This window comes from Melanerpes formicivorus, unplaced genomic scaffold (genome assembly GCF_026170545.1).
Source record: "Melanerpes formicivorus ecotype bairdi unplaced genomic scaffold, bMelFor1.0.p_v2 SCAF_13, whole genome shotgun sequence".
Classification (NCBI taxonomy): domain Eukaryota; kingdom Metazoa; phylum Chordata; class Aves; order Piciformes; family Picidae; genus Melanerpes; species Melanerpes formicivorus.
Window position 1 is genome coordinate 12394299 of NW_027142365.1, and position 24753 is coordinate 12419051.

The window sequence follows — 24753 nt, forward strand, 5'->3', positions numbered from 1 at the left end:
AGAAAATGGATGGCTTCTTACTTAGCAGGGCCTGATTAAACTTGCAGCAGAATTATTCCCGTTGTGGCTGACATGGTTCATCAGTTTAATGGTGCGTGAAAAAGGGAGACATGAAAATGATCGGCCTATGAGAAGTGAATCTTCTGGCTGTGCTGTTTTGTTCAGTCTTGAGTTGTAGTGATATTGTCAGTAACTTGTTAAAGCATGGAATGGCTTTGGTAAACATGAGGTTGTGGTATGGCAATTTTTTTTTCATCCCTGGCTTTCCAATAGGGGAAAAAAAATTTCTAGAAGGTTAAAAGATTCAGATTTGCTTCATGTTAAGAAATTAGAGAGATGAGTTTTCCCCCCCTCCAATGTCTGACTGTCCAGTTCTTATCTAATTGCTTTGCTTTGCTTCTGTCCTTGTCATAGGAACCTGTATATGCTTCTACTTACTCTCCTGTCATATCTGCTCTCCATAAATTTCATCCTTTTCTACCTATTAATCAGGTGAGCAAAAGTCTGCACAATTTAAATGCTCAACAGTTCCAAGTAAGCACATTTTGTCAGTGTTGGAGGGGTTTTTAAATAGGAAATTAATAATCCTCTTAACTTAGCAGCTTAGTAAATGCTGCTTTAAAGAAACAGAGTACACAGCATGGTGCCATAATAGCTCAATATACATTCTGCTAGTCTTATGGTTGCTTTTCTGAAAACTCTACATCTGTTAGCCTCTGTAGGTGAGGAAGTGAGTGAAGGGAACCTCATTGCATTGGTTGTAACACTGAAAACTTGTGAGTTGTTCAAAGGGATATCTAAAAGGAGCAATATGATTGTATATGTAATTGCGCAGCAGCTATTTGAGAATGAAATGCTGTGTACCCTGCCTTCTCTAAGTAAGACAATGTAGGACATAAAATGATCTAATTTATTGACTGTAAAAGCAAGCTGCTTTTGTTCAGAGGTGACTTTCCCACAGTACTTTTCCTTAGTCCCTGTCTGAAGGATTTTTTTTTGCTTTGGCATATCCTGCTTCAATTCTCTGACTGTCCCATCTTCCTGCTTCTCTCTCTCCTTTCCCCCCCCCCCCCCTTCCTTTAAGGTCTGTAGTGCTAGCTTGAAAGAATCAAGCTCTCTGATTTCTGATGACCGTCATCCTTGGAGATGGAAGGTGAAATGCTGTGTAAACTTCATCTTTAATTGTTGGAGGGAGGAGGAAGAAAGAAAATTGCATTCGGATCTAAAATGCATGTTCTTTGCTTGGGAATAGAGTTCTGCTGTGTTCCAGTAAATGTCAGAGAAGCTTCATGTGATGTGCTCCTCTAAGTTATGTCCATACCTCTGCAATCCCATCCTAAACAATGTGAAGAATTCACTTATGAAGAATTAGTAGATAATGAAAAATAGAAATGTAATGAAGCTGTCTTTTAGAAAAATGCACTCTCCTTTATTGTAAACTTTCAACATGCAGAAAATTCACTCTAACATGAAGTAATTTTTCATGTGCAATTATTCCCTCTGGGTACAGTTTAACTCTTGACCCTCTCATCAGGAAAAATATTGATCTGATTTAATCTGAGGTAGTTTTCTTTCTTTCTTTTTTTTTTTAATCTTAAAAAAATACTTTCTCTCTTTTCTGAAACCTTTCCAAACTGTCAGCATCCTGGATAGAAGTGTAGCAGCTAAAACCCATGAGCTGTTGCAGTATTGATTCTGCCACTTTGCTCTGGTGGGACTTCACCTGGGGTACTGCATCCTATTCTGGAGCCCTCTGCACAAGGAAGCACAAGGACCTGATGGAGCAGGTCTGGAGGAGGGCCATGAAGAAAGGGCTGGAGCACCTCTGTTGTGAGGACAGGCTGAGGGAGCTGGGGTTGTTCAGCCTGAAGAAGAGAAAGCTCCAGGGAGACCTAATAGTGGCCTTTCAGTACCTGAAGGGGGCTACAAGTAGGCTGCAGAGGGACTGCTTGTGAAGGCCTGGAGGGATAGGATGAGGCAATGGTTTGAAATTAGAGAAGAGCAAATTTAGATTGGATGTTAGAAACAAGTGCTTTAGCATAAGGGTGGTGGAACACTGGGACAGGTTGCACAGAGAGGTATCTGAGGCCTCATCCCTGGAGATATTCAGGGTCAGGCTTGCCAAGGCTCTGAGCAGCCTGATCCAATGAAGGATGTCCCTGCTCACTGAAGGGGTTTTGGACTAGATGACCTATGGAAGTCCCTTCCAACCCAAACCATTCTAGGATTACCTGTTCAGAACAACTATTCCATGAGATTTTTTCTCACCTTTTTCACATCTTCTGAACTGATTGGTTTTAACTTGTTTCTTTTTTCAACTAGTATTGCTCTTAAACACCTCATTTACCAGATTATTTTTTTTGTGATTAAAAGAAGTTAACTCTGTGATTATTTCTTCTTTCTCTTCATCACTCTTCTGTTTGTTGGTGTCATCCCGAGGATCTTCTCAGCAGAATTGTCTTTTCTTTCCATGTGCATGAAAACATTTTGGTCTCAGTTGGGATGAATCAGATCCCTTTATGGCTCCTTTCTCTGTAGAAATAATTTTCCAGTCAGTTAACTGGTCCGTAGCCTGTAAGCTGCACTGGTGTTTTCCTCTTGCTCAAGAAAACTCAGAATGTCATCTGTGATTAAGTCAAATATATTAAAGAAATCAGAGGTAACTGTGTTAAGATACTTAATCATACTTGATCTCATCAAACTTACCGGTTTGATTAAATCTGTTTTCCATAATGCCATGTGGAATGGCATTAATTATGTGCCTGTGCTTTAATTCCTCATTGATTATCTTACAGCAGTCTTTTCCATGAGCATCTGGGACAACACACAGCTTGTGTGACCTGAACCTACATGGTTTAGTTCTGCTTCTTCTAAATATTGTCCTCATCTGAGCCTGTAGCAGTCTAAGACATGTCCCCTCCTGCACATTTTCCCATTTTAAAGGCTTTTTTTTACAGATTCACTGTTGGTGTTTGAGGCACCTCCTCTTTCAGTTATTTCATGTTGTTGGCTGCCAATTCTTCTGAGGCTTCTTCTGTTTGACTTCATTTTAGGACTTTATCATTTGTCTGAAGCAAGAGATATCGATGAACCCAGGGATGTGTTTTTCATGAGCAATGAGAACATTTCACTGGGTGTAATCACCTCTGTTGTGGTTGTTTAGTGGGGAAAAAATTAATGCATTGGAGCTGTTTATCTTCCCCAGCATTTGTTTATTCTTGATACTCTAATTCCTGTTTGGGCTTTATTTTGGGAGGGGACACCTTTAAATCCCCTTATCAAAATGATTACAATTGAAAATAAACCTTGCACTTTAAAGTGTGTCAAGTTCTACTTTTCTCCCCTTAATGTCTCCCAACCCACATGGGCTTTGACCACCTGATTTCTCCAGAAGTGCTGCCATTTGGAAATTGTGAACACTGGAGGTGTCTAAGAAGAGACTGGATGAGGCACTTGGTGCCATGGTTTAGTTGATTAGATGGTGGTGTGTGATGGGCTGGACTTGATGATCTCAAAGGTCTTTTCCTGTTCTATTCTGTTCTGTTCTGTTCTATTCTATTCTCAGTTCCCAGGTGTATGTTTTCCTGAAGTTCTTTTGGCAGTTAAATTGACTTAGTTTTCCAGCTATGGAAAATTCTTCTTTCTTTTAATCATCACATAAACATGGTTTGGGGTTTCACCAGAACTGTTATGGCAAATTAAATGGGTTAGGGTTTATCCAGTTAATCATTCTTTTCAGTTCATTTGTTCATTAATAGATGAAGGTGGGAGTCTTCAAGCATTGGGAAGAGATCTTATCTGGAATTGCTCCAAATTTTGTAACATATGCATCCAGTCTGATTTTCTTGTTTTATCTTTTTAGGAACTCAAAAGCTGTCTTACCCAATAGAACAGCTTGAAATCATCCATATGAAAAAGATGTTTGTTTCTGCTGTTAGACAGCTACTCTCTTTTGTCCTTTGACACAGCTCCAGAATTGCTCATGATCTTTCACAGATTGCATTGGGTTGCAAGAGACACTCAAAGGTCATTTTGTCCAACCCCCCTGAGGTCAGCAGGGACACCTCCAACTAAATCAGCATGTTCATGAAGCCACATCCAGTCTGATCTTGAATGTCTCCAGGGATAAGGCCTTAACCACATCCTTGGGCAACCTGTTCCAGCGTTTCACCACTTTTCATTGTAAAGAACTTCCTCTTTATGTCCAACCTAAATCTACCTTGCTGCAGTTTCAAACCACTGTCCTTCATCCTATTACCACAGGCCCTTCTAAATAGTCCTCCAGCCTTCTTGTAGGTCCCTTTCAGATATTGAAAGGTAACTCTAATGTCTCCCCAGAGCAGTTTGTGTGTGTAGTGATTAACAAACACACTTTCTAGGTTTGTGTCTTCAGAATTTCCAGTATGTCTGCAGACTCTGTGCCTTCAGGTGTGTGTTTGAGACAGAATTCAAAATTAAGCTGCCCATCACTTAAACACATATCAAAGAACTTCTTCTGCCTCTCCCTCACTTCCCCTCATACTGCAATGAAAGTCAGCATCCTCGCTGCCTTAAAACTATCTGTTTTGTATAAGAAATTCACTTAAGTTTCATTAGGTCTTCATTCATTTCCTGCTAAGATCTCCCTCAGTATGTTGCTGTGGGTTTTTCCTGGCTCATCCCAGAGGTGACTGTGCTCACTCTGCGGTGGGTAGTGAGCAGAGATTATTTCCAGTGGTTTCCTTTAAAGCATTTTAAGGCTTTTACAGATGAGAAGGTGATAGTGAATAGACCTGCATCTTGTTATTTCTATTGAATGTTTCAGAGTTCTAAAGGAAAATCAGAGGGTTTTATCTTGATTATTGTGACTTGCAGTCACAGTGTCTGGCTGCCCAGCTATCTTTCCTAATAAATTGAGAGCAAGCTTTGCTGCAGAGATAACATGGAACTAGAGGAAGGAGTGAGGGCTCTCAAGTCTTAATCCTTGTACAAGCCACTACATGGATTGTCTTTACTCTTCTGGCTGGTGGATACTGCTCCTGGTAAATGCTGAAAGCTATGAAACCTGTTTCAGTGTGTCCCCTGCAGTCACAATAGTTTCTGTATAAAGTGACTGATTTATTCAATCTCTTTAGTTTTGAGAAAATAATTGGACTATCTGGGTTTATATCTCTTCTTTGTGTCTTGAAAGGAGAAGAGTGTTTAACGTTCATAGGCTTTTGCATACTGTTTCATTTCCCCTCTGTGGCTGTATGAGCTAGAGGTGTGCTAAAGCTTTAGATTTTCATGTGATTTGTCAGTTCTGGCAGCTAGATTGTGAGGAAAAATGCCAAATAGGAAACAACTTGAAAGTAATGCTAGAGTCAACAGTCCTATGTATACAAAAATGCTTTCATACTTGATGTCTATACACTAAAATCCCTGAAATGTTGCTCCTTTGTTATAAGTGTATTGAAGCAATATTTCCTTGGCCTGACCTAGCCACAGCAGAGTATGTAAATGTTTCCTTCCTCTTTAATGTACCATCGTCAATCCTTTGTGTTAGGAGGGCACCAGGATAGTTAATGCTCTTAGGTGCTTCTAGACACTCAAGCTACTGACTGCTGCCCTCTAATGCAAGCACAAAAAGCTGAGTGACCTTAAAAAAGTAAAAATTAAAAATAAACAAGAGATGCTTAATGCTCACAGTCATTGGGAAAATATTCAGTAGAGCAAGCTGGCACAGGAACTAAAGGGAGCAGCCTCTGGGGGGAGAATTGAGTTGCTGTAAGCGAGTGATTCAGAATTCCCCAGCTGAAGTTACACTTCTTCCTTGTTATTCCCTGTGCCACCTGCAGATTTGCACACTTAAAAACAACTGCTGAAAGTCAGTTTGGTGACCTCACTAGTGTAGCAAGTCATGCTTCAAAAGAACAAGGTCTGGGAAATCATACAGAGTAAGTAGTTTGCTTGGCTTAGTCCTTTTCTTGAAGCTACCAGACATTTGCCTTGGCTGGTCATTTCAAGAAGAGGTTAAAAAGCATAGACCAAAACCTGATCTTCACATTGTAATGGGGCAACAAGACTATGAAGCTTCTCAGGGTCAGGCTCGTTAAGCTGTATGTGTGACTTCAGTAGTTTGTTCTCCTGTTCTCTTCCCTCTGCAGCTGGCAGTTGAAATGCTCAGCCAGCTTTTTGCTAGATCCTCATCAGTTTATCTATTTTTAAACATCACTTTCTCTCTTTCCCCAAAAAAAGCAGAGAATGTCAGATAACCAAGAGAGTCAAATGACCATTGAAGAAAGGAAACACCTGATTACAGCTCGAGAAGAAGCCTGGAAATCCAAGGGTAAAGGAGCAGCCAATGACTCCACACAGTTCACTGTAGCTGGCCGAATGGTAAAAAAAGGTCAGTGATGAAATGATCCCAATATAAATAAGTGACTGCTTATCTGTCTAGTCAAAATAAAGTCAAGCTAAAGCTATGCAGAAACACTACCCATGTTTAGTAAGAGGAGGACTATTTATCTTCATCTGAATATCATGTCACGAGGCTGTTAACTCCAGCTTCTTGTGGCCTTTGGTATTGATCCGTTTTGTTCTGCACTGTTGCACTACCATGCAGCTATTACTGGACTCTGTCTCACTGGTGGTAGTCAATTACTCAAACAGTGTTTGTTTTTGTTTTCCATCTAATACAGCCCAGAGGTCACAGTTGGATTATTCATTCTTCTTTATTCTTGCTTTGAAAAGCCAGATGCACTGTCTAGAAAAAAGTTGTGCAATCTAGTTGTTGCTGGCACTCCTCTCACTCCTAGGATCATTGGGAATATTCAGCAAACACTTGCTATTTTTATGGATGCTCTTTTGGACAACAAAACAACTTGAGTTGTTGTGCATTGCTGAAGAAATCACTGAACACATCTCTGCATAGAATCAGGGAGTAGAAATGACAAAGAAGTGGTGTTGACATTTTGGGGATCTCTTGAATTCAGTCACTGTTTCCTGATACAGTGCTGCTTCTGAAGTGGAGTCTCTAAAGGCTGTAATGTGGTAGAAATAGAGCTGGTCATGCAGTGAGCCTGTCCAGAGTGATTGTGGATTCCCCCTCCCTGAAGGTGTACAATGCCAGATTGGATGAGGCCTTGAGCAACCAAATCTAGTTGAGAGGTATCCCTGCCCATGGCAGGGGGGTTGGAGTAGCTGATCTCTGAGGTCCCTACCAACCTAAGCCATTCTGTGATGCCAAAATGGTATCTTTGGGAAGAAGGCACCAAAACTGATCTCTTATGGTTAATGAATACCAAATTTTGTTTTGTTACAAGAGCTTGGTTGTTAAACACAACAACAAACCTTGAGTTAAATGACAACCTCCAACAAAACTCATTGTGGCCTGGGGGCATTATTGCCCCCTGGGGGAAGTCTGTTTGCAATCCAAGCCACGTTCTGTTGGCCTGTAAATAGATAGATGGTATTAGGAATTACATTTACTAGTAATATATTTTAGCTGCTGCTTGCATTGATTAGCTACTAGAAACCACCAGTGGTCGATGTGTAACCTGTTTTGGAGGGTTGCCATGAAAAAATGTTTGGTTGTCCACAGCCTGCTTTTTGAGGTTTGTTTTCCACAAAATAGGCTGGGCTTTGGAAAGGCACAGAAAATGATGATAGTTGCTCTTTTTAGTGGAAGAAAAAATACCTTGAAAGGATCTCTTCAGGTGCTGCAGTCATTCTTTCAGAGAGGCAAGGTTACCCAGTGCCAGTGGCATGAAGAAAAGTAGCCCAAGTGGGGTTTTACTCCGATGTGTGCTATTTTTATTGCCTAAAAGGATAAATTATCATTATGAGTTTTAAATTGAAGAGCTGATGAGAAAGCAATGCAAAATGAAATCCCCGTTATACACGTGTGCACAGATGCTGTGTTTTAATTGCTTCTTAGGGCTGAAAATGTTTCACTCTTAATTGGAAGGTGGTCGTTTCCTAGCAGATGAAGCGGTCTCGGTGCGGTCTTGTGGATTAAGTCCTGGGAGAGCTGCTTAAGAGCTGTGTCCTCTCAAACACAACTTGATGAAGGCTTTACCAGTTGACTTAAAACCTGCTGGAATTTTGAGGTCCTTGGGTAACAGGGGAGAAAAACTGTGGAGAAGCTATTTGATTATATTCTAAATCTGGTTTGGTATTTGGCAGTTATGACTTGCTAGGAGTTGCAGTAAAGACAGTGGAAACATGGTTAGTGCTTATTCTCACAGGGCAGTGTCTGTTTAATCTGATCAAACTAACTGAAGGTGGCTCAGTAATTAGTAAGCTAAGTGGCAAATAGCTAAATTTTCCCATTTACTGAAAGCCTAAGCAACAAGAGGTAACACAGATCTTTGCTTCATTATGCTTTTCTGCCTTGTGAAAACTATGAAAGCTATAGAGCACTGTTTCTGTTGTTGGAGCAACAGGGTAAAAAAAATGAAACAAAAATCATCTGATTTTTATCCACTGGGTCTAGAAATCATTGCTCTATGATAGTTACTGAAAAGGAGGGAGAAGTACACAACCAAAGGGGGGGAGGAGTTTTTGATGTGGTGGGGACTCTGGACTTCCATATTCACTTCCATTAAAAGCACAAGAGAGCCCAAGAATTACAGTTTCACAGTATAACTAAGGTTGGAAGAGACCTCAAGGATCATCGAGTCCAACCCATAAACACAGACCCCAGGACTAGACCATGTCACCAAGTGCCACGTCCAATCTCCTCTTGAATTTGAATTACTGCTTTATCCAGGGACAGCTCTCACAGGTCAGCTGCATCCTGCAATCTGCATTAATAGACATGGGCTTAAATTAAAAAAGGAGTGAAGGGGTGGTTGTGGTGGTGATGGTGAAGGTGGCAAGCAAGGGTGACTTCCCTGCTAACCATATCTTTTTGTTCAGAACAGTTGCATGTTTTTAAAATGTGGCTTGTGGTTGAAGCAGATTCAAAAATGCAGACCAAGTTAACTTGAAAACAAGCAAAATGAGTGTATTCAAAAGGAAGCCTGGATCTTGTATTAGGTTGCTTACAGACACTTGGAAACAGCTTTTTTTTTCTTTGTGAATGAGACTTCCTGAGGCTGCTGTTTTGAGGAGCAGGCAGGGCAGTATGTTCTGCCATCCCTAATGTAACAGTTGTGGAGGCTGGGGAAGTGTGAGGCAGTGTAAGATGTAGCCAGGCTCATCTGCTTTCCCTGAATAGCTTCTGCCGTCATCACTGCTGGAAATGTGGCCTGACCTGGGACTGCATTTCCTATGTTCTCTGTTCTTTGCAGGCCTGGCTTCTCCAAGTGCCCTAACGCCAGTAGCATCCCCTTTCAGTAACCGACACAAGTCTACCACTCCAGTTACAAAGCCCTTGGAAGGTGAGGAATAAAAATGACTGAAATACATTCAGGCTTCTTTACATCCTATCAATTAACAAGTTCACTTTATGGTTTGTTTGCTTAGAAATTGAAGCCAGGCCTGATATGCAGTTGGAATCAGACATGAAGCTGGACAAGCTGGAGTCGTTCTTGGGGAGGCTGAATAACAAAGGTTGGTAGTTCCCAAAGGTGGTAATGTACACACTCTGCAAGCTCAGTGAAACCCTTCAGGTACTCCTAGCTGAAGCATCTGGTAACAGAAAGTAAATATTTTTGTTCAGGCTGCACTCACTGATCACAGTTTACTTTTAGTGGTTCAGGCTTTACTAATTTTGACAGAAAAGTCTTATGCTATTGTGTTAGAAATGTAGAACAACATAAATCACAAATGCCAAAATAACTTTCCTCTTTCTCTACACATGAAGTGGAAATTCTTCTTGAGAGCAAAATTGCTTAAAACCACACAGCCAGTTTGAACCATGTTGCCATATACAGTGAAACAGCTTTACATGTAGTTTAACCTTATTACAATCAAGGTGGGACACTAAGCCACTCCCAAGCACAATTCAGGAACCTCCTTGCTTCTTTGTAGAGCTTGTTGGCTCTCTATGAAGCTCTGCTGTTTCCATCTCATGTCTGGCCTCCATTTGTAAGATGAAAATGATTCTGTAATTCATAGAGTGTCAAATGCCAGAAGCAAATGTATTAACATTTCATCAGAGGAGGCAGAGAGAAAGAACTTTTCCACTGGTAGTTCTATTAGATCTTTTCAAAGGCAGGTTGGAGGCAAGATGGAATGTATAAGACCATAAAATGCTTATATTATCCTACCCCAACAACTAATTTTTGATAGTGCTGAACTCTATTCAGCCAGATTTCCCAACCATCTTGTAATAAAGATTATTGCAGGAGTTGCAATTATGCTCTGGTTTTTAGCATTCTTTGCCAACAGACTTTTCTACTCTCAGCTTCAAATTCCATCAATTAACAAGAAACTGAACTAAACAAACAAAACCCCCCAACCAAACAAAAAAAACTTACCAAAGCCAAACAAAAAACAACCAAAACCAAACAAAAATGGCCAAACCAAAAAGAACACCACCCCAAAAGAACCACCTCAGTAACTCCCAAACAAGCCATCTTTACCTCCTTTTCTAGAGTTAGAAACTCTAGTTTGATGTGTTTGTTTTATTGGGTGAGGTGTCTTTTTCCTGCAGTTGCTGGGATGCAAGAGACAGTGCTGACAGTTACAGGAAAGTCTGTGAAAGAGGTGATGAAGCTGGATGATGATGAAACCTTTTCCAAGTTCTATCGCCACGTGGATTTCCCTTCCTCTTCAGTGCCTTTGGACCTTGATGAGGACTTTGATGCCATCTTTGATCCTTGTGCACCAAAGTAAGAACTGTTGGGTTGTTGGTGTTTTGGTTTTGTGGTTTTTTTTTTCCCCACATTGTTATGAATGCAGACATAGGGAGGGGGGTGAAAATACCCAGCTTAAAGTCCTCTTGGAGATGTCTTGGTACTGGAGATGTCTTTCCTGCTACATATTCTGGAAATCACTTTTCTCTGTAAGTCAAGGCACTGATCCTGCTTTCCTACGGTCTCTTCTCCCAGGCAGCCAGTACCAGAACAAGAGGACACAGTCTCAGGCTGTGCCAGGGGAGGTTTAGGTTGGATGTTAGGAAGAAGTTCTACACAGAGAGAGTGATTGCCCATTGGAATGGGCTGCCTGGGGAGGTGGTGGAGTTGCCATCATTGGAAGTTTTCAGGAGGAGACTTGATGGGGTGCTTGGTGCCATGGGTTAGCTGTTTAGGTGGGTTGGATTGGTTGATGGGTTGGACACGATGATCTTGAAGGTCTCTTCCAACCTGATCTGGTCTGGTCTGGTCTATTCTATTCTCTTCTATTCTCTTCTATTCTCTTCTATTCATGCCACACAGGATCAAAGCAAATCTCTTGTCATTGGGTGACTCTGATCATTATAAACATGGCTTGGTTTTTCAGGTTGATATCTTCTGTAGCAGAGCACAAACGTGCCGTTAGGCCGACACGCAGAGTCCAGTCCTCAAGAAACCCCCTGAAGATGCTGGCAGCAAGAGATGACATTCTTCATGAATACACTGAGCAAAGACTGAATATTGCCTTCATGGAATCCAAGAGAATGAAAGTAGAAAAAAGTAAGCTAACAGGATTCCCTTTTTTGTACAAGACACTATTTAATTAAAACCAGAACAATTCCTAACCCAAACCTCACAGCTGAAGGAATAGAATATACTCTGAAAGGCAGTAAATTGAGTTACAAGGGTTGAATGTAGCCTGTCTGGGAGGTCTGGGGTGAAGGGCATGTGTGACATCCTCAGGGAAAGCTACCTACAGCCACCTCCTGTGCTTAGACTTAATGACTTATTTTTAGCACAGTCACCTTGGGCAGCAAGAGAATGCCACTGTGCCTGCAGGGTGAGGACAGGAGGTCAAGGAAAGCATAGCTAGCATTATGTTATGCTGGGGGGAGGAGCTGGCAAGAAGAGATAACCTTTTGTTTGGGTACACTGCTCTCAGTTTTGGGTCTTAGTTTTCCTCCCATAAACTGGAACTGACCTTCTTGACTCCAAAAGTTTAATTTCCATAAAGGGTCAGTGCTCTGTGGCAGGGCTTTGTGTGTTACTTGTGACCTGACTTTCTCCTGACAACCAGACAGACAGCAAGAGCTGTCATTGTAAAATTTATTCAAAGGTTTGTCAAGCCACTTTTACCTTTTTGAGTAGAAGTTTTCCTCACTACATTTGAATAAAGAGAGATCACCTTTAAACATTGCCTGTATTCATGAAAACACAGACTGTATAATAGAGTCATAGTATCAGTCAGGGTTGGAAGGGACCACAACAATCATCTAGTTCCAACCCCCCTGCCATGGGCACGGACACCCCACACTAGAATCATAGCATCACAGAATCATAGCATGGATTAGGTTGGAAGGGACCTTGGAGATGATCTACTCCAACCTCACTTCCATGGGCATGGACACCTCTCCACTAGACTTGGCTGCTCAAGACCTCATCCAACCTGGCCTTGAACACCTCCAGGGAGGAGGCATCCACAGTCTTCCTGGGCAGCCTATTCTAGAGTCTCACCACCCTTGTACTGAAGAGCTTCTTCCTAAGGTCCAGTCTAAACCTACTGTCCCTCATCTTCAAACCATTCTCCCTTGTCCTATTGCTACACACCCTCATGAAAAATCCCCTTGCAGCTTTTCCTGCAGTAGGATCCTTTCAGGTACTGGAAGGCAGCTCTGAGGTCCCCCAGGAGTCTTTTCCAGGCTGGACAACTCTAGCTCCCTCAGCCTGGCCCCATACCAGAGGTGCTCCAGCCCTTGGGTCACCTTTGTGGTTTGACTGTAAACATTTCCCTGAGGTAGAAATTCATGAAGTGCTTTGTCTTTGGTTGAGAAATAAGCAAAAGTAGCCAAGAATTTAGGTTTGAAGTTTACAGTAAAACATGACTAAGACACTGAAATGTTAATTAGCCTTGGCTACTCTGCTTTCTTTTACTATTAATCAATTGTAAGGCACTGAAGATCTGCAGAGTACTTCACAAAAGATTGGGTAAGAGACGTTTCCCATCAGAGTTGCTATTTCTGCCAAATAACATCGTTCTGACAGTGGCAGTTGACTCTTGCATGACATTTAGAGACTTAGGTACTACTAAATCCACATTTGCTACCTTGTGAGCTAGCAGTTAATCTGAGTTCAACCTGGTTTTGCTGTTGAGAAGGAAAAAGAATGGAAGTCACAGGGGGAGTTTTTAATTGTGGTTTTTCAATACAACAACCACATTTTTTTCATCTATCTAATTTAGTTCTGGTTTGGGGTGATTTTATGTATTCATTTATTTTTATGTCTCAGTGTCTGCAAACTCGAATTTCTCAGAAGTAGCACTTGCTGGCTTGGCAAGCAAAGAGAACTTCAGCAACATTAGCCTGCGGAGTGTTAATCTCACGGAGCAAAACTCTAACAACAGTGCCGTGCCATACAAGAAGCTAATGCTGCTGCAGATTAAAGGTATGCTGGAACTGCCTTTACTTTCCATACATGAGAGACTTGATTCTAACACCTGGGAGTTCCTACCACAGCTTGTTCTAAGTCTCCAGCTCAAGATTTATGTCCAAAACATTAAACCACCAAGTAAGAACTGCGTGACAAATACAAAAGCTGACAGACAGGTTTGCGCTGTGCCCAGTGGTGTGTGTTTTCAAGAGAGGAAACCAGAATAAATCAGAAATTCCAGCCATGTCTTGTAGCAATTTTTGAGCTGTCCCATTCTTCCAGTGCTCAGTGTAACTTGGAAGCGGCACAACAGCGTTCTTGCTCTGCTTCCCCTTGCAGTGCCTACTAATGTATCTGAGTCTGCAAAACAGCAGCTACTGGTTTTGGCAAAGTAAAATCCTCACAGCTTTTTACTGCCTACAGAAACTGTGCCATAGCTTCACTTAAGCAAATCTAAAGGATTCTGGAATTTACCAAGGGCTCTAGAATCTGCCATTTACTTAATTCATTGCTTTCCAGAAGGACAGAAAGTTGTTAAAGCAAGAACAGGAAAGAATAGATACTTTAGTTGATAGGAGGCAACATTTATCTGTCCATTTTCTTTCCTGTGAATAAACCCCTTTTTTTCCCCACTAGTAGTCTTGTAACTCTTCTTTAACAGGCCATTTGCTAAACGTGCTGGAATTGTTTTTGTGTCATCCAAACCAAATTAGATCTTGGCATCTGATAGCAGCAGTCAAAGGAATATAATTAGCTTTGTTTTCTCTTTAGGAAGAAGACATGTTCAAACAAGATTAGTTGAGCCAAGAGCCTCATCACTGAACAGCGGAGACTGTTTCCTGTTGTTAACTCCACATTTCTGTTACTTATGGGTAGGAGAGTTTGCAAATGTCATAGAAAAAGCAAAGGTTAGTACCAGCTGGGGGTTTGTTCTTTTATTTTTAGAACTGCTGCAGTATCTGTCTCTTTGATGTAACTGAGCCTTGGTGCCAGCTGTCTCAAAAAGCAGTACGTAGCTGAGAGCCAGTGGCAGGTAGATGGGCAGGGTTCCTGTCCATGTGCTGGAGCCTGTGCACTGAATGAAGCCTGAGGTAGGAGTGTGTAGGTTGTGAAGCTGCAAGAGAAAAGAGGATATCCTCAGGAAACAGATTGGTACTCAAACAGAAAATAGTCTGAATTGCAGGATGTCCTTTTTATTCCCATGCTCATTGAGATCAAGTCTCATTTTAAGGCAAATGAAAGAATGAATGTATTTATGTGACCTGTTCTCTGGTGTCTGTTCAGTGCAACAAATGACCATTTTTCCTGCTGTTTGCTCTATTATATCCTCTCTACTTTTGCCTTCTCCCTGAACAAGATATACACAAGTATTCCAAAGACTTGAGCAATCCTGTTCAGATAACTGTTAATCTCTTAGGCTTCAGAACTTGCAACTTTAATTCAGACAAAGAGGGAACTTGGCTGTAGAGCTTCTTATATACAGACTATAGAAGAAGGAATAAATACCCATACCCATGCAGCCAAAGACTTCTGGAAACTCCTTGGTGGACAGACAAATTACCAGTGTAAGCATTTCTACAGCTACAGTATCTGATCTTTTATCACAGTACAATAGTCAAGTCTGTTCTCTTCAGTAAAAGTATCTGGATGTTAATTTACTTTCTTTTTTATTACTTGCAATCTTTTCCTTAAGCTGCTGGAAGTCCTGAAGAAGATGAAATGTACGAGGCTGCAATAATAGAAACCAATTGCATTTACCGCCTCGTAGAGGATAAACTCATTCCTGAGGATGACTACTGGGGAAAAGTGCCAAGATGTACCCTGTTGCAACCAAAAGAGGTACAGTGCCACTCAATGCTCCTGTGGTAACTGCAGGAACATACAAGCCGATAATGACTCAGTAACTGCAAGTGCTCATGGAGAGGCTCACTGAAACTCGGGTCCTCTATTTCTGATAAGCTTCTGAACGCTGTGCTGTCTAAAATGTGCTTCAGGTCTCAAGAAATGAGATCATGTTCTTTTTCAAGTGAAACTGTTTTAGGAAGTGTAAACCTTGTTGTAAACAGTGGCTCACTCCCAAGACATAAAGTACAAAACAGGTACCACTTTGGACAAATGAAACAAACACCACCCCACCCCACCCCCAGTTGTTTCCCCTTTCAAGCATTTTTGTTTCTATCCTTAGCAGACTTTTCCCTTTCAAACAACCATATCTCCCAGCTAAGGAGACATGAGAGTGGATTTCCAAAATGAAAAATGTCCAACATGATGCCTTTTCTTGAACATACACAAGTTGTTGCCTGTTTGCTGAGCTGGTTACCCATGCTGTGTGTTTTGTCAGCCCTTCCCAGCTGCAGGACAAAGCACAGGCCTAAATGTCAGGAATGGGACAGCAATCAGTCATGTAATAGAATCAGGTTTTTAGTAGTAAGACCTCTCTAATCTGCTGGTGACCTAGTTACCACCTAATGATATACCTCACAGCATTCCCCATATGTACTTCCAGTCATCCTCAACCATAGGACATCACAGTGCAGAGCACTGCTCTGGCTTTACTGACACTGCAGTGCTAGTTGTTAGTACTACTGCAGAACCTCAGATATTTGGAGGAGTTTGTATCCAACCCACTGTCATCTTGCAGGACTAGGAAACTGGAGGACAAAAGGTATCACCTAACCTCATGGTAGATTGTTGGGGTTTTTTGTTGGGTTTGGTTTTTCAGGTGCTGGTATTTGATTTTGGCAGTGAGGTTTATGTGTGGCATGGAAAGGAAGTTACTTTAGCACAAAGAAAAGTGGCATTCCAGCTGGCAAAACACCTGTGGAATGGCACCTTTGACTACTCCAATTGTGACATAAATCCTCTGGACCCAGGAGAATGCAATCCCCTGATACCCAGGTAAGAAAAGCAAGTTTTGGCTCCTTGCAAATGTAGTTTTTTTTTCCTTGATTTCAAAGTGTTTCATTTGATTTTATTTCTTTTTTTCCCCCCTTGTGCAGAAAGGGACAAGGACGCCCAGACTGGGCTGTGTTTGGCAGACTCACAGAACATAATGAGACTATATTGTTCAAAGAAAAATTTCTTGATTGGACAGAGCTGAAGAAACTCAATGAGAAGAATTCTAGTGAATCCCTTCACCACAAGGTGTGTGTAATAAGCATGCTAGGTATTTCAGACTAGATGACCCAGCTGGGATGGAAGCCAGGGAAGCTTGTTCTCAAGGATCCAGGGCACTTTATCATGCAGGCTTTGACCTAGAGGTCATAATATCTCCACCTACACTGAGCCCACAGAAGTGCTTTGTATTAGTGCCAAGCAGCTCAATGCATGCTGCCAGGGTGGCTTTGACAAGGCATTGAGTGCTGAAAAGATATCAAAGTGTTGAAATATGCAGGGCTCAAACTTTTTGAGTGCAATTGTGGCATAAGGAGAAAAAAAGCTATGCTCAAAGAAATCTCTTTTGTGTTTTTTTGACAGGAAGAATCCAAATCTGACTCTAAACCATATGATGTCATGCTAATGGTACCTGTGCCCCAGACAACTGTAGGCACGGTCTTGGATGGAATGAATATTGGCCGAGGCTATGGACTTGTAGAAGGAGAAGATGGGAGGCAGTTTGAAATTATCACTGCATCTGTGGATGTCTGGCACATCCTAGAATTTGATTATAGCAGACTGCCAAAGCAAAGCATAGGGCAGTTCCATGAGGGAGACACATATGTGGTGAAGTGGAAGTACATGGTGAGCACTACAGGTTAGTAAACAATCCCATGTTATCCTGCTGGAACATTGAGAAGTGCAGCGGCTAAAACTGCTGCTGTTACTGGTCAGATCCAGACCTAGACTTACTTGGATGTGAAACTGTTTTAAAGGTTCACAGATTCATAAGAATGGCTTAGGCTGGAAGGAGCCTTAAAGATCATCCAGTTCCAAATCCCCTGCCATGGGCAGGGACCCATTCCACTAGCTCAGGTTGCTCAAGGCCTCAGCCAACCTGGCCTTGAACACCTCTGTGGAGGGGTCATTCAGGACCTCCCTGGGCAACCTGTTCCAGCGCCTCACCACCTTCACTGCAATGAATTTCTTACTATCTGGTCTAAATCTCCCCTCCTCAAGCTGAAAGCCATTACTGGTCATCCCCTCACTACAAGCTCTTGTCAAAAGCCCCACCCCAGCTTTCTTGTCAGCTGCCTACTGGAAGGCTGCTTTACGGTCTCCCCAGAGCCTTCTTTTCTCCAGGCTTAGCAGCTCCAGCTCTCTCAGCCTGTCCCCATAGGGGAGGTTCTCCAGCCCTCTGATCATCTCATGGCCTCCTCTGGACCCGCTCCAGCAATTCCATGTCCCTCTTATGCTGGGAGCATCAGAACTGGATGCAGTGCTTCAAGTGGGATCTCAGCAAAGCAGAGTAGAGGGACAGAATCACCTGTGTCATCCTGCTGGCCACACTTTAGGTTAGAAATGCAGTTTAGCCTTGCTAGGCCATTAGGAGGTAGATTATTATTTAATTCTGTTGAAACCAAAGTATATAAATATTTTTAAAAAGCAAAGCTGTAGTTATTTTTCATACATCAAGTGTAACACTGTCCATCTCTCCTTTCACCCAGCAATGCTGTTGTATGTGTTCACAGGACAGCTCATTAAGCCAGAATTGTGCCCCCAGCTTAACTCCAAAATAGCTAGACAGCTGGACTGATGACAGTGGTCTGGATGTCTTGTAAGAGAGGTAGGCTTAATAACAAGGAAAGCCTTTGCTGGCTGGTGGAGAACAGCAACAGTAACAGGAAAAGCCCTTGCCAACTTATTGCCCTTTCTGTCCTTTTTACTATTTCTGGAAACCCTTTGCTATGAGTTTCAGTCTCAAGTGGAAAACTTCAGCAGTGTTCTGACAAAGGGCCTGAGAGCAGCAGGTAAAATGCTGAGAATCAGTCAGCTCAGTACGCTCACTGGAACTCTTCCTTCTGGCACTAAACTAGGAATAGGTGGCTTTTGTGGTATGTAAAGTAGAAATAGTCTAGAAGTAATTGTTCCAAACAGGGAAATAATAAAATTGGTTGAAGAGCTGTAACAGCTCTTCAGCCTCAGACTTTTAGCCAAGTACTGAAGGCAGGTCTTCCTGGGGATCCTGGAGTTCAGATGCTGACAAATTCATTAAAAATACAAAGGCTTTGTAAGCCTTATGAGAAGTGGGGAATGTTAACAGGGAACTGTACACAGGCTCCTAATCCAAATGGAGGAAAATACATTCTACCACTCAGAGTAACTTTTATGAAGGAGGCTGAATGCACAGATAAGAGTGAAACCCATAAACCTTTAGAAGCGATTAGTGGCTGGAGTATTCTCAACTTGAAAACCCCAGGATGCTTTCTCCTAAATGCTTCAGCTGGATGCTGCTCAGCACAGCTGAAATCAAGGCAGGAGGTTTAATTTTTGTTTTAATAATCTGGTTTCAAGCTTTTGGTTGGCTTCTTTAAACCTTTGATTTAATTGTACCTGGTGTAGCCAGCAGTCGCTGGAAGGAGGAAATTTCTTCCCGACTGGTTGAATTGTTGAACTTCACTTGCTGTAAACACAATTCACCTGTCATAACAACTAGATACTAATCCTGAAAACCAAATCAAAACAAGTTGCTGCAAACCCACTCTACAGACCAACATGAAACACTGAGTTAGTTTTGACAAATAAATACAGCTGGCCTAATCCTGACTTTCATTTTCTGTGACTGCAAAACACTGCTTTGGTGTTCTTTTGTTCTGTAGGTTTCCTTTTCTAATATCACTTTACCAAGGCAGACTTTTGTGCCTGTAGCTTGCTCAGCTGTTGCTGTTTGCAGTATCCCTCAGCAGCCAGCTCCTCTGCTGCTGCCAGAGAACAGTGTGTAATGTGGAAAATGAGCTGTAACACTCTTCTGGTAACATGACTGGACACACCATTTCACATGCAGATTGGCTCAAGTCATGGCAGTTATTTGTCTCCAGACAGTATCAGCTCTTTCTACATCTCTTTCTCTAGCCAACTCAGGCATCTCTGCCTGTGGGCTTACATCCACCTGATGAGACAATGCCAACTTTCTACAGGGAACATACTGGCTTGGAGACCTAATGTTCCTCCAAGTGGACATTTGTTCTGGATGGGATAGTGCTGAGCTGGCAGATGAGATTAAGCCATGTGCTGTTCAAACCTATAGCCAGAGTACTTTCTTCAGCCTGAGCTTTCTGTTTTGCAGTTGGAAGCAGGCAAAAAGGAGAGCAGCAAGTAAGAGCTGTTGGAAAAGAGAAATGTGTGTATTTCTTTTGGCAAGGAAGACACTCCACAGTGAGTGAGAAAGGGACATCAGCACTGATGACAGTGGAACTCGATGAAGAGAGAGGAGCACAGGTGAGCTTCCTGCAGACCTAGGTGGCAGTCCTGGTAAGGCTTTACTACTCAAGCAGCCACTAATGGTAAATGTGGATTATCTTTTTTTGCTTCCTCTCTTTCTGTAAAGGTGTTCTTGTCAGTACAAATAGCCAGACCTCCAAATTACCTTTGATTTTATTCCAACTTCCAGAGACACGTAAGCTCCTTTATGGGTTGTCATTCCCAAATGCCACTTCTAAAGATGGTATTTCTGAGAATGGCTGAAGAATGGCTTCTCTCCTCTCCCTGCAGGAGTGGTGAAGCACAGTTAACTTATGTCTTCATAACTTGTCTTAACTTCACTTGTGTCTTAATTTATGTCTTCACTTCAAGTACAGGTTCAGATAACAGGACTGTCTTCCTAGCGCTGAGAACAGGATAAGCACTTTCTGCCAGGCCAAGGCTTGAAATACCTTGGGAATTTCTAATTTGGTTACTTTGGAATGACATACTAGATTGCCTTGGCTTGCAGAGATTTTAGCAGCTGCAGATTCAGCTAGTTTGAAGCTCAGACAGAGGACAGGCTAGCTTGTTGCCTCTTGATAATGCTGTAATTAGTTTAAAAGCAGCACAGACATGACCAGGAAGACAGGAGTTCATAGAGGAGATACAAAACTACACTTGATCCAGAGTGTGGGATTCTGTGCCACATAGCTGGTTTAGTGATTGGCTATATCACTTTCAAAGTCACAAGGCAATGTTTAATCACCTAAGAACATTCATGCTGTCATATAAACCAATTTTGAGCCTACTTCAGTGCCTACATTATCTCCATAACGGTTTTAAAGAACATCAGGCAAGATGACCCAGTCCTGTGAAGAATTCAAGTAATGGTTAAATTGATTTAAATTAAAGTTTATTTGTGGGGGGAGTTATCCTATGAACATCTTGATTGTTGGATTCCAGCCAGAGATTTCTTGGAGATATATATAATAATTCAAAGTATAGTCAGCAGTTGTCAAGTAGAGCGAAAACCATCTTCCTGGTTGGCAATAATTATATCATCCTTAATAATCCACAGAGACTCATTTCCCTCAGTCTCTATTCTTGCATCATGTTTTTAATGAAGAGTGGTGCTCTCCATTTCCAGGTACAAGTGCTTCAAGGGAAAGAACCACCATGCTTCTTGCAGTGCTTCCAAGGAGGAATGATTGTGCATGCTGGAAGAAGGGAAGAGGAAGAAGAAAATGCACAAAGTAAATGACTGTTAGTTAAGAGCTTCTGCCCCCAAATCCTTTTTTACCTGTTGTGAAGGTCTTTGAATTCAGTCTCAGCTTCCATACTCTGTAGAAAAAGGAAGTGAATGCCATGAAACCCATGAGACAGTTTTGCAGTGCTTGTTTCAAGGTAGCTTGTTTCTTCTTTGAGCGTAGAATGGGTTTTGTCACCCTGGAGCAAGCTGACTTTATTGTACTGAAATTGTTCTAGTTGGTTTTAATTGTGCCCATTTATTTTAAAGTGTGTTCTTCTCTACATAGTCTGGGCAAGAGAGTACTTTAATAAGCAGTTCTGCTGCAAAGAGAACACTAAGCTTTTGTAACCCATTCATTAGTCTTTGCAACATGTTCCTCGAACGCTGCAGTTGAGGTAGGAGAATTTCAATGCAGGTGTAGCTTGGATATGTTCCAGTTTGCATCTTAATGTGGCTTCCTGTGCCTAAGGTGCACAGAGGAAGGGAGCTGAATAGAAGGACTACTGTGTTTGTTTACTCTTTTTTCCCCCCTTTTTTCCCCCTGTATGACACAAAGTAGAAACTTGACTCTTGCTCGCTGAAGCTCTTTAGCTCTTAAAACCTAGTAGCAAGGTTTCAGAAGACATCCTGTTTACAAAGTAGCCTTCAGTAAACCTGCTGCTTAGTTAGGTTTATCCTGGGACATACAGACCTGTGATATGTGACATTCATCCAGCGTGAGCTGTCACAGAGTAGAGGTCTTGAATTGTCAGTCCCATGTGACTCTAATCCTGCTGCACTGTTCCTGTCTGCTCCAGGTGACTGGAGGCTATATTGCGTGCGAGGAGAAGTTCCGAGCGAAGGAAACTTACTGGAAGTGGCGTGTCACTGCAGCAGCCTGCGCTCCCGGACGTCCATGATTGTCCTCAACATAAATAAAGCTCTCATCTACTTGTGGCATGGCTGCAAAGCACAATCTCACACCAAGGACGTGGGAAGAACAGCAGCCAATAAAATAAAAGAACAGTGAGTGTCTGACCTGTGTTTTGGAGGTGTTTATTCAGGCTAGCAATCTACTCAAAACAGTCTGCCTCAAATAAAAGTTGAGATAAAGCTGTCCTCTGAGTACTACTGCAGTGTGTGCATGCTTGGTAAGGAGGAATGATGGGTAGTTGATCTGGATGAATGGGGAAAACACATGTTCTGCACTCCCCTTCACTGAAGATCAAATGCATTTACTCCTCCTGCTGCACTGCTAATTACAGTTGCATAGAGCCAGTCTCTGGGAGATGCTCATGGTTGGACTTGATGCCCTTAAATGTATTTTCCAACCCAAACAATTCTGTGATTCTATCTGAATAGCAAACTACATTTGGGTTGATAGGAGGGTTCGAATCAAGCCTTGTGAATAAGGAGGAGCAAATTAATTTGGGAAAGCATGCAAGGAGGACAGTTACAAAAACAGGTGTCGAGATTCCCTCCTCAGCACTCATGCCAGCATCTCTTCCCCTCTGGGTATGTGATCAGAAGTGGCATGAGGCTGGCTGCTGAAATTCCATATCTTGTTTATTCATCATTTTTGTCCTCATTTTCAAAAGGCCTGGTGAAATCAAGAGTGCTACAAGCCTAAAGGGTGCTTTGGGGTTCTAATAATGCAATTTGGGTTGGACGCGATGATCTTGAAGGTCTCTTCCAACCTGGTTTGGTTTATTCTCATGTTTATTCTCAAGTGGCCAGCAGGTTTGAGCTAGCTGTGTTGAGGGCAGAAAGCTGAGCTCACTCTGTTTCTTTGTGCTTCGTAGGTGTCCGCTGGAGGCAGGGCTCCACAGCAGCAGCAAGGTGACCATACATGAATGTGATGAAGGTTCAGAGCCCTTGGGATTCTGGGATGCGTTAGGAAGGAGAGATCGAAAGGCCTACGACTGCATGCTGCAAGGTAGACCTGCACTCCTGCCTCTGGCACTCACATTTTGCTCATCTATGCTGTTGTGAGGTTTGACATAAAGCTTTTGAAGAACTTCTTGGTAGTTGAGATGATCCCTTCAGACAGATACTTCCAAGAGTCCATTGAGTTCAGTGATACTGTTCTAGAAAGGAAGTGCTAGAAGATGATGTGTTTCATTTTGTTCTCTCCCCCTTCTGCAGACCCTCTGTATTCATGCAGCACAGAGCAACAGTTAACCCACACATTTTGCTTCTCTTCTGAAGGGAATTAGGCAGTTCTGCACACATCCTTGTCCAGCCTTTGATTTGAAACTGCCAACAAAGGTAGCAGGGGGATTGATTTACCAAGTGGAAAAAAAAATCACACAGATGGGCTTGCTTCACTTCAGCTGCAGAACAGCCAGTTATGAAATGGCTGAGAGTATCTAGCCAAGATCAGATTCAAACTGATGGCTGCTGGCCTTTTAGCTCAAGTTCTTAACAGCTGCTGTTAGTCCCCCAAGACATCTCGATTTTTGCAAAAATCATAGAATTCAGTCTTTTTCTTTCTTTTTTTACCACTCATCTCTGGCATTTTCTATTGGAAATATTCTTAATTTTTGTTCCTTAAAGATCCTGGAAAGTTTAATTTCACCCCTCGCCTGTTCAGCCTCAGTAGTTCATCAGGAGAATTCTCTGCCACCGAGTACGTTTACCCTTCCAGAGACCCTGCTGTCATCAATTCCATGCCGTTCTTGCAAGAGGATCTTTACACTGCCCCACAGCCAGGTATATGCTTTAAAATACCTAGGTGATGAGCAAACAGATAACTGTGTCCTGCACTGGGCAGTGACTCAGTAACTAATCACCTTGCACTTGATTTATCACAGGAAAAATGTGTGCATGTGGTGCTCACACAGCATTAAGCAATAACAGTCATTTTTCTGTGAGAAAGATACTGAGGACTAACCAAAAGTACACGTATCCCAAAAGCTTGCTATAAAAATCCACTGTTTATCTCAGAGAGTCTGAGTTCAGCTGAGGTTCAGCTGGATGAATAACAAAAGGGAATTTAAAAACCCTGATGTTGTCCTGCTGCTGACAAGCATGTAAGACCAGGCTTGTTCAGGGGATTCTGAGAGCTAATAAGTGGCTGATGATGGGTTTGTTTGGGTTTCTTTTGGCTGTGCAGCACTGTTCCTTGTTGATAATCACCATGAAGTGTATCTGTGGCAAGGCTGGTGGCCCGTGGAAAACAAAATTGCTGGATCAGCTCGTATCAGGTGGGCTACAGACAGAAAATGCGCCATGGAGACAGTGCTCCAGTACTGCAAAGGTAACAGTGTTGTGCCTGGCTGCTCTGAGTGTGACAAACTCTCCCATGCCTTACTGTCTGAAAGGTGTTCAGGTGCTACCCCAACATAAACATCAGTGTGTTTGAAGGCCCATTCTCCTCTCTCTCTTAGCAAACCATTTGTCTAGCAATAGCAGTGTTCCCAAGTTGCCAAGTTACTCTGCTGACTCAGTTTTCAGAGGAAAAAGGCTTTCATTTCTCATCAGACTCCTAAAAGTGAATTCCCAGAGCACAGCCTCTTAAACTGAATGCTTTCTGCCTAGCTCCTCTTCAATTTTCTAAGCTTCTGTGTATCAAAAGACTGGATGAAGATACAGTTTGCTGATGTAACTGGGTTTTGGTTGGGTGAGGGAGGTAGAAAGACATTGAAGATCAAGAACAAGTCTCAGCAACATGGGACCATTAGAAATGCTGGAGCAATTATACAAGACAGAGTTACTGCTGTCCAGTATGCTGCAAATGGTGAGCATGAAGGAGTCCACTGACCAGATTGTTTTCTGTTTCCCAAAACACTGTAATGC

The 24753-nt window shown here is 42.2% G+C and overlaps 1 protein-coding gene across 21 annotated transcripts in view; it reads left to right on the forward strand.

Moving 5' to 3' along the window:
* The window catches only part of SVIL (supervillin), a 107920-nt gene that overhangs the window by 78063 nt on the left and 5104 nt on the right, over positions 1-24753 (forward strand). For 13 of the 21 annotated variants that reach the window (XM_068146193.1, XM_068146183.1, XM_068146179.1 and 10 more), the window contains 20 exons: positions 415-492; positions 1085-1153; positions 6217-6367; positions 9255-9344; positions 9430-9516; positions 10562-10739; positions 11350-11522; positions 13248-13403; positions 14160-14296; positions 14806-14953; positions 15082-15227; positions 16111-16286; positions 16388-16532; positions 16866-17142; positions 19612-19763; positions 20875-20980; positions 21774-21981; positions 22758-22891; positions 23512-23667; positions 24071-24214. In XM_068146193.1, coding sequence (XP_068002294.1) covers positions 415-492; positions 1085-1153; positions 6217-6367; positions 9255-9344; positions 9430-9516; positions 10562-10739; positions 11350-11522; positions 13248-13403; positions 14160-14296; positions 14806-14953; positions 15082-15227; positions 16111-16286; positions 16388-16532; positions 16866-17142; positions 19612-19763; positions 20875-20980; positions 21774-21981; positions 22758-22891; positions 23512-23667; positions 24071-24214 — 2911 coding nt within the window. The remainder of the gene's footprint in view (positions 1-414; positions 493-1084; positions 1154-6216; positions 6368-9254; positions 9345-9429; positions 9517-10561; positions 10740-11349; positions 11523-13247; positions 13404-14159; positions 14297-14805; positions 14954-15081; positions 15228-16110; positions 16287-16387; positions 16533-16865; positions 17143-19611; positions 19764-20874; positions 20981-21773; positions 21982-22757; positions 22892-23511; positions 23668-24070; positions 24215-24753) is intronic. The other 8 variants (XM_068146189.1, XM_068146198.1, XM_068146201.1 and 5 more) reach the window with 4 other exon arrangements.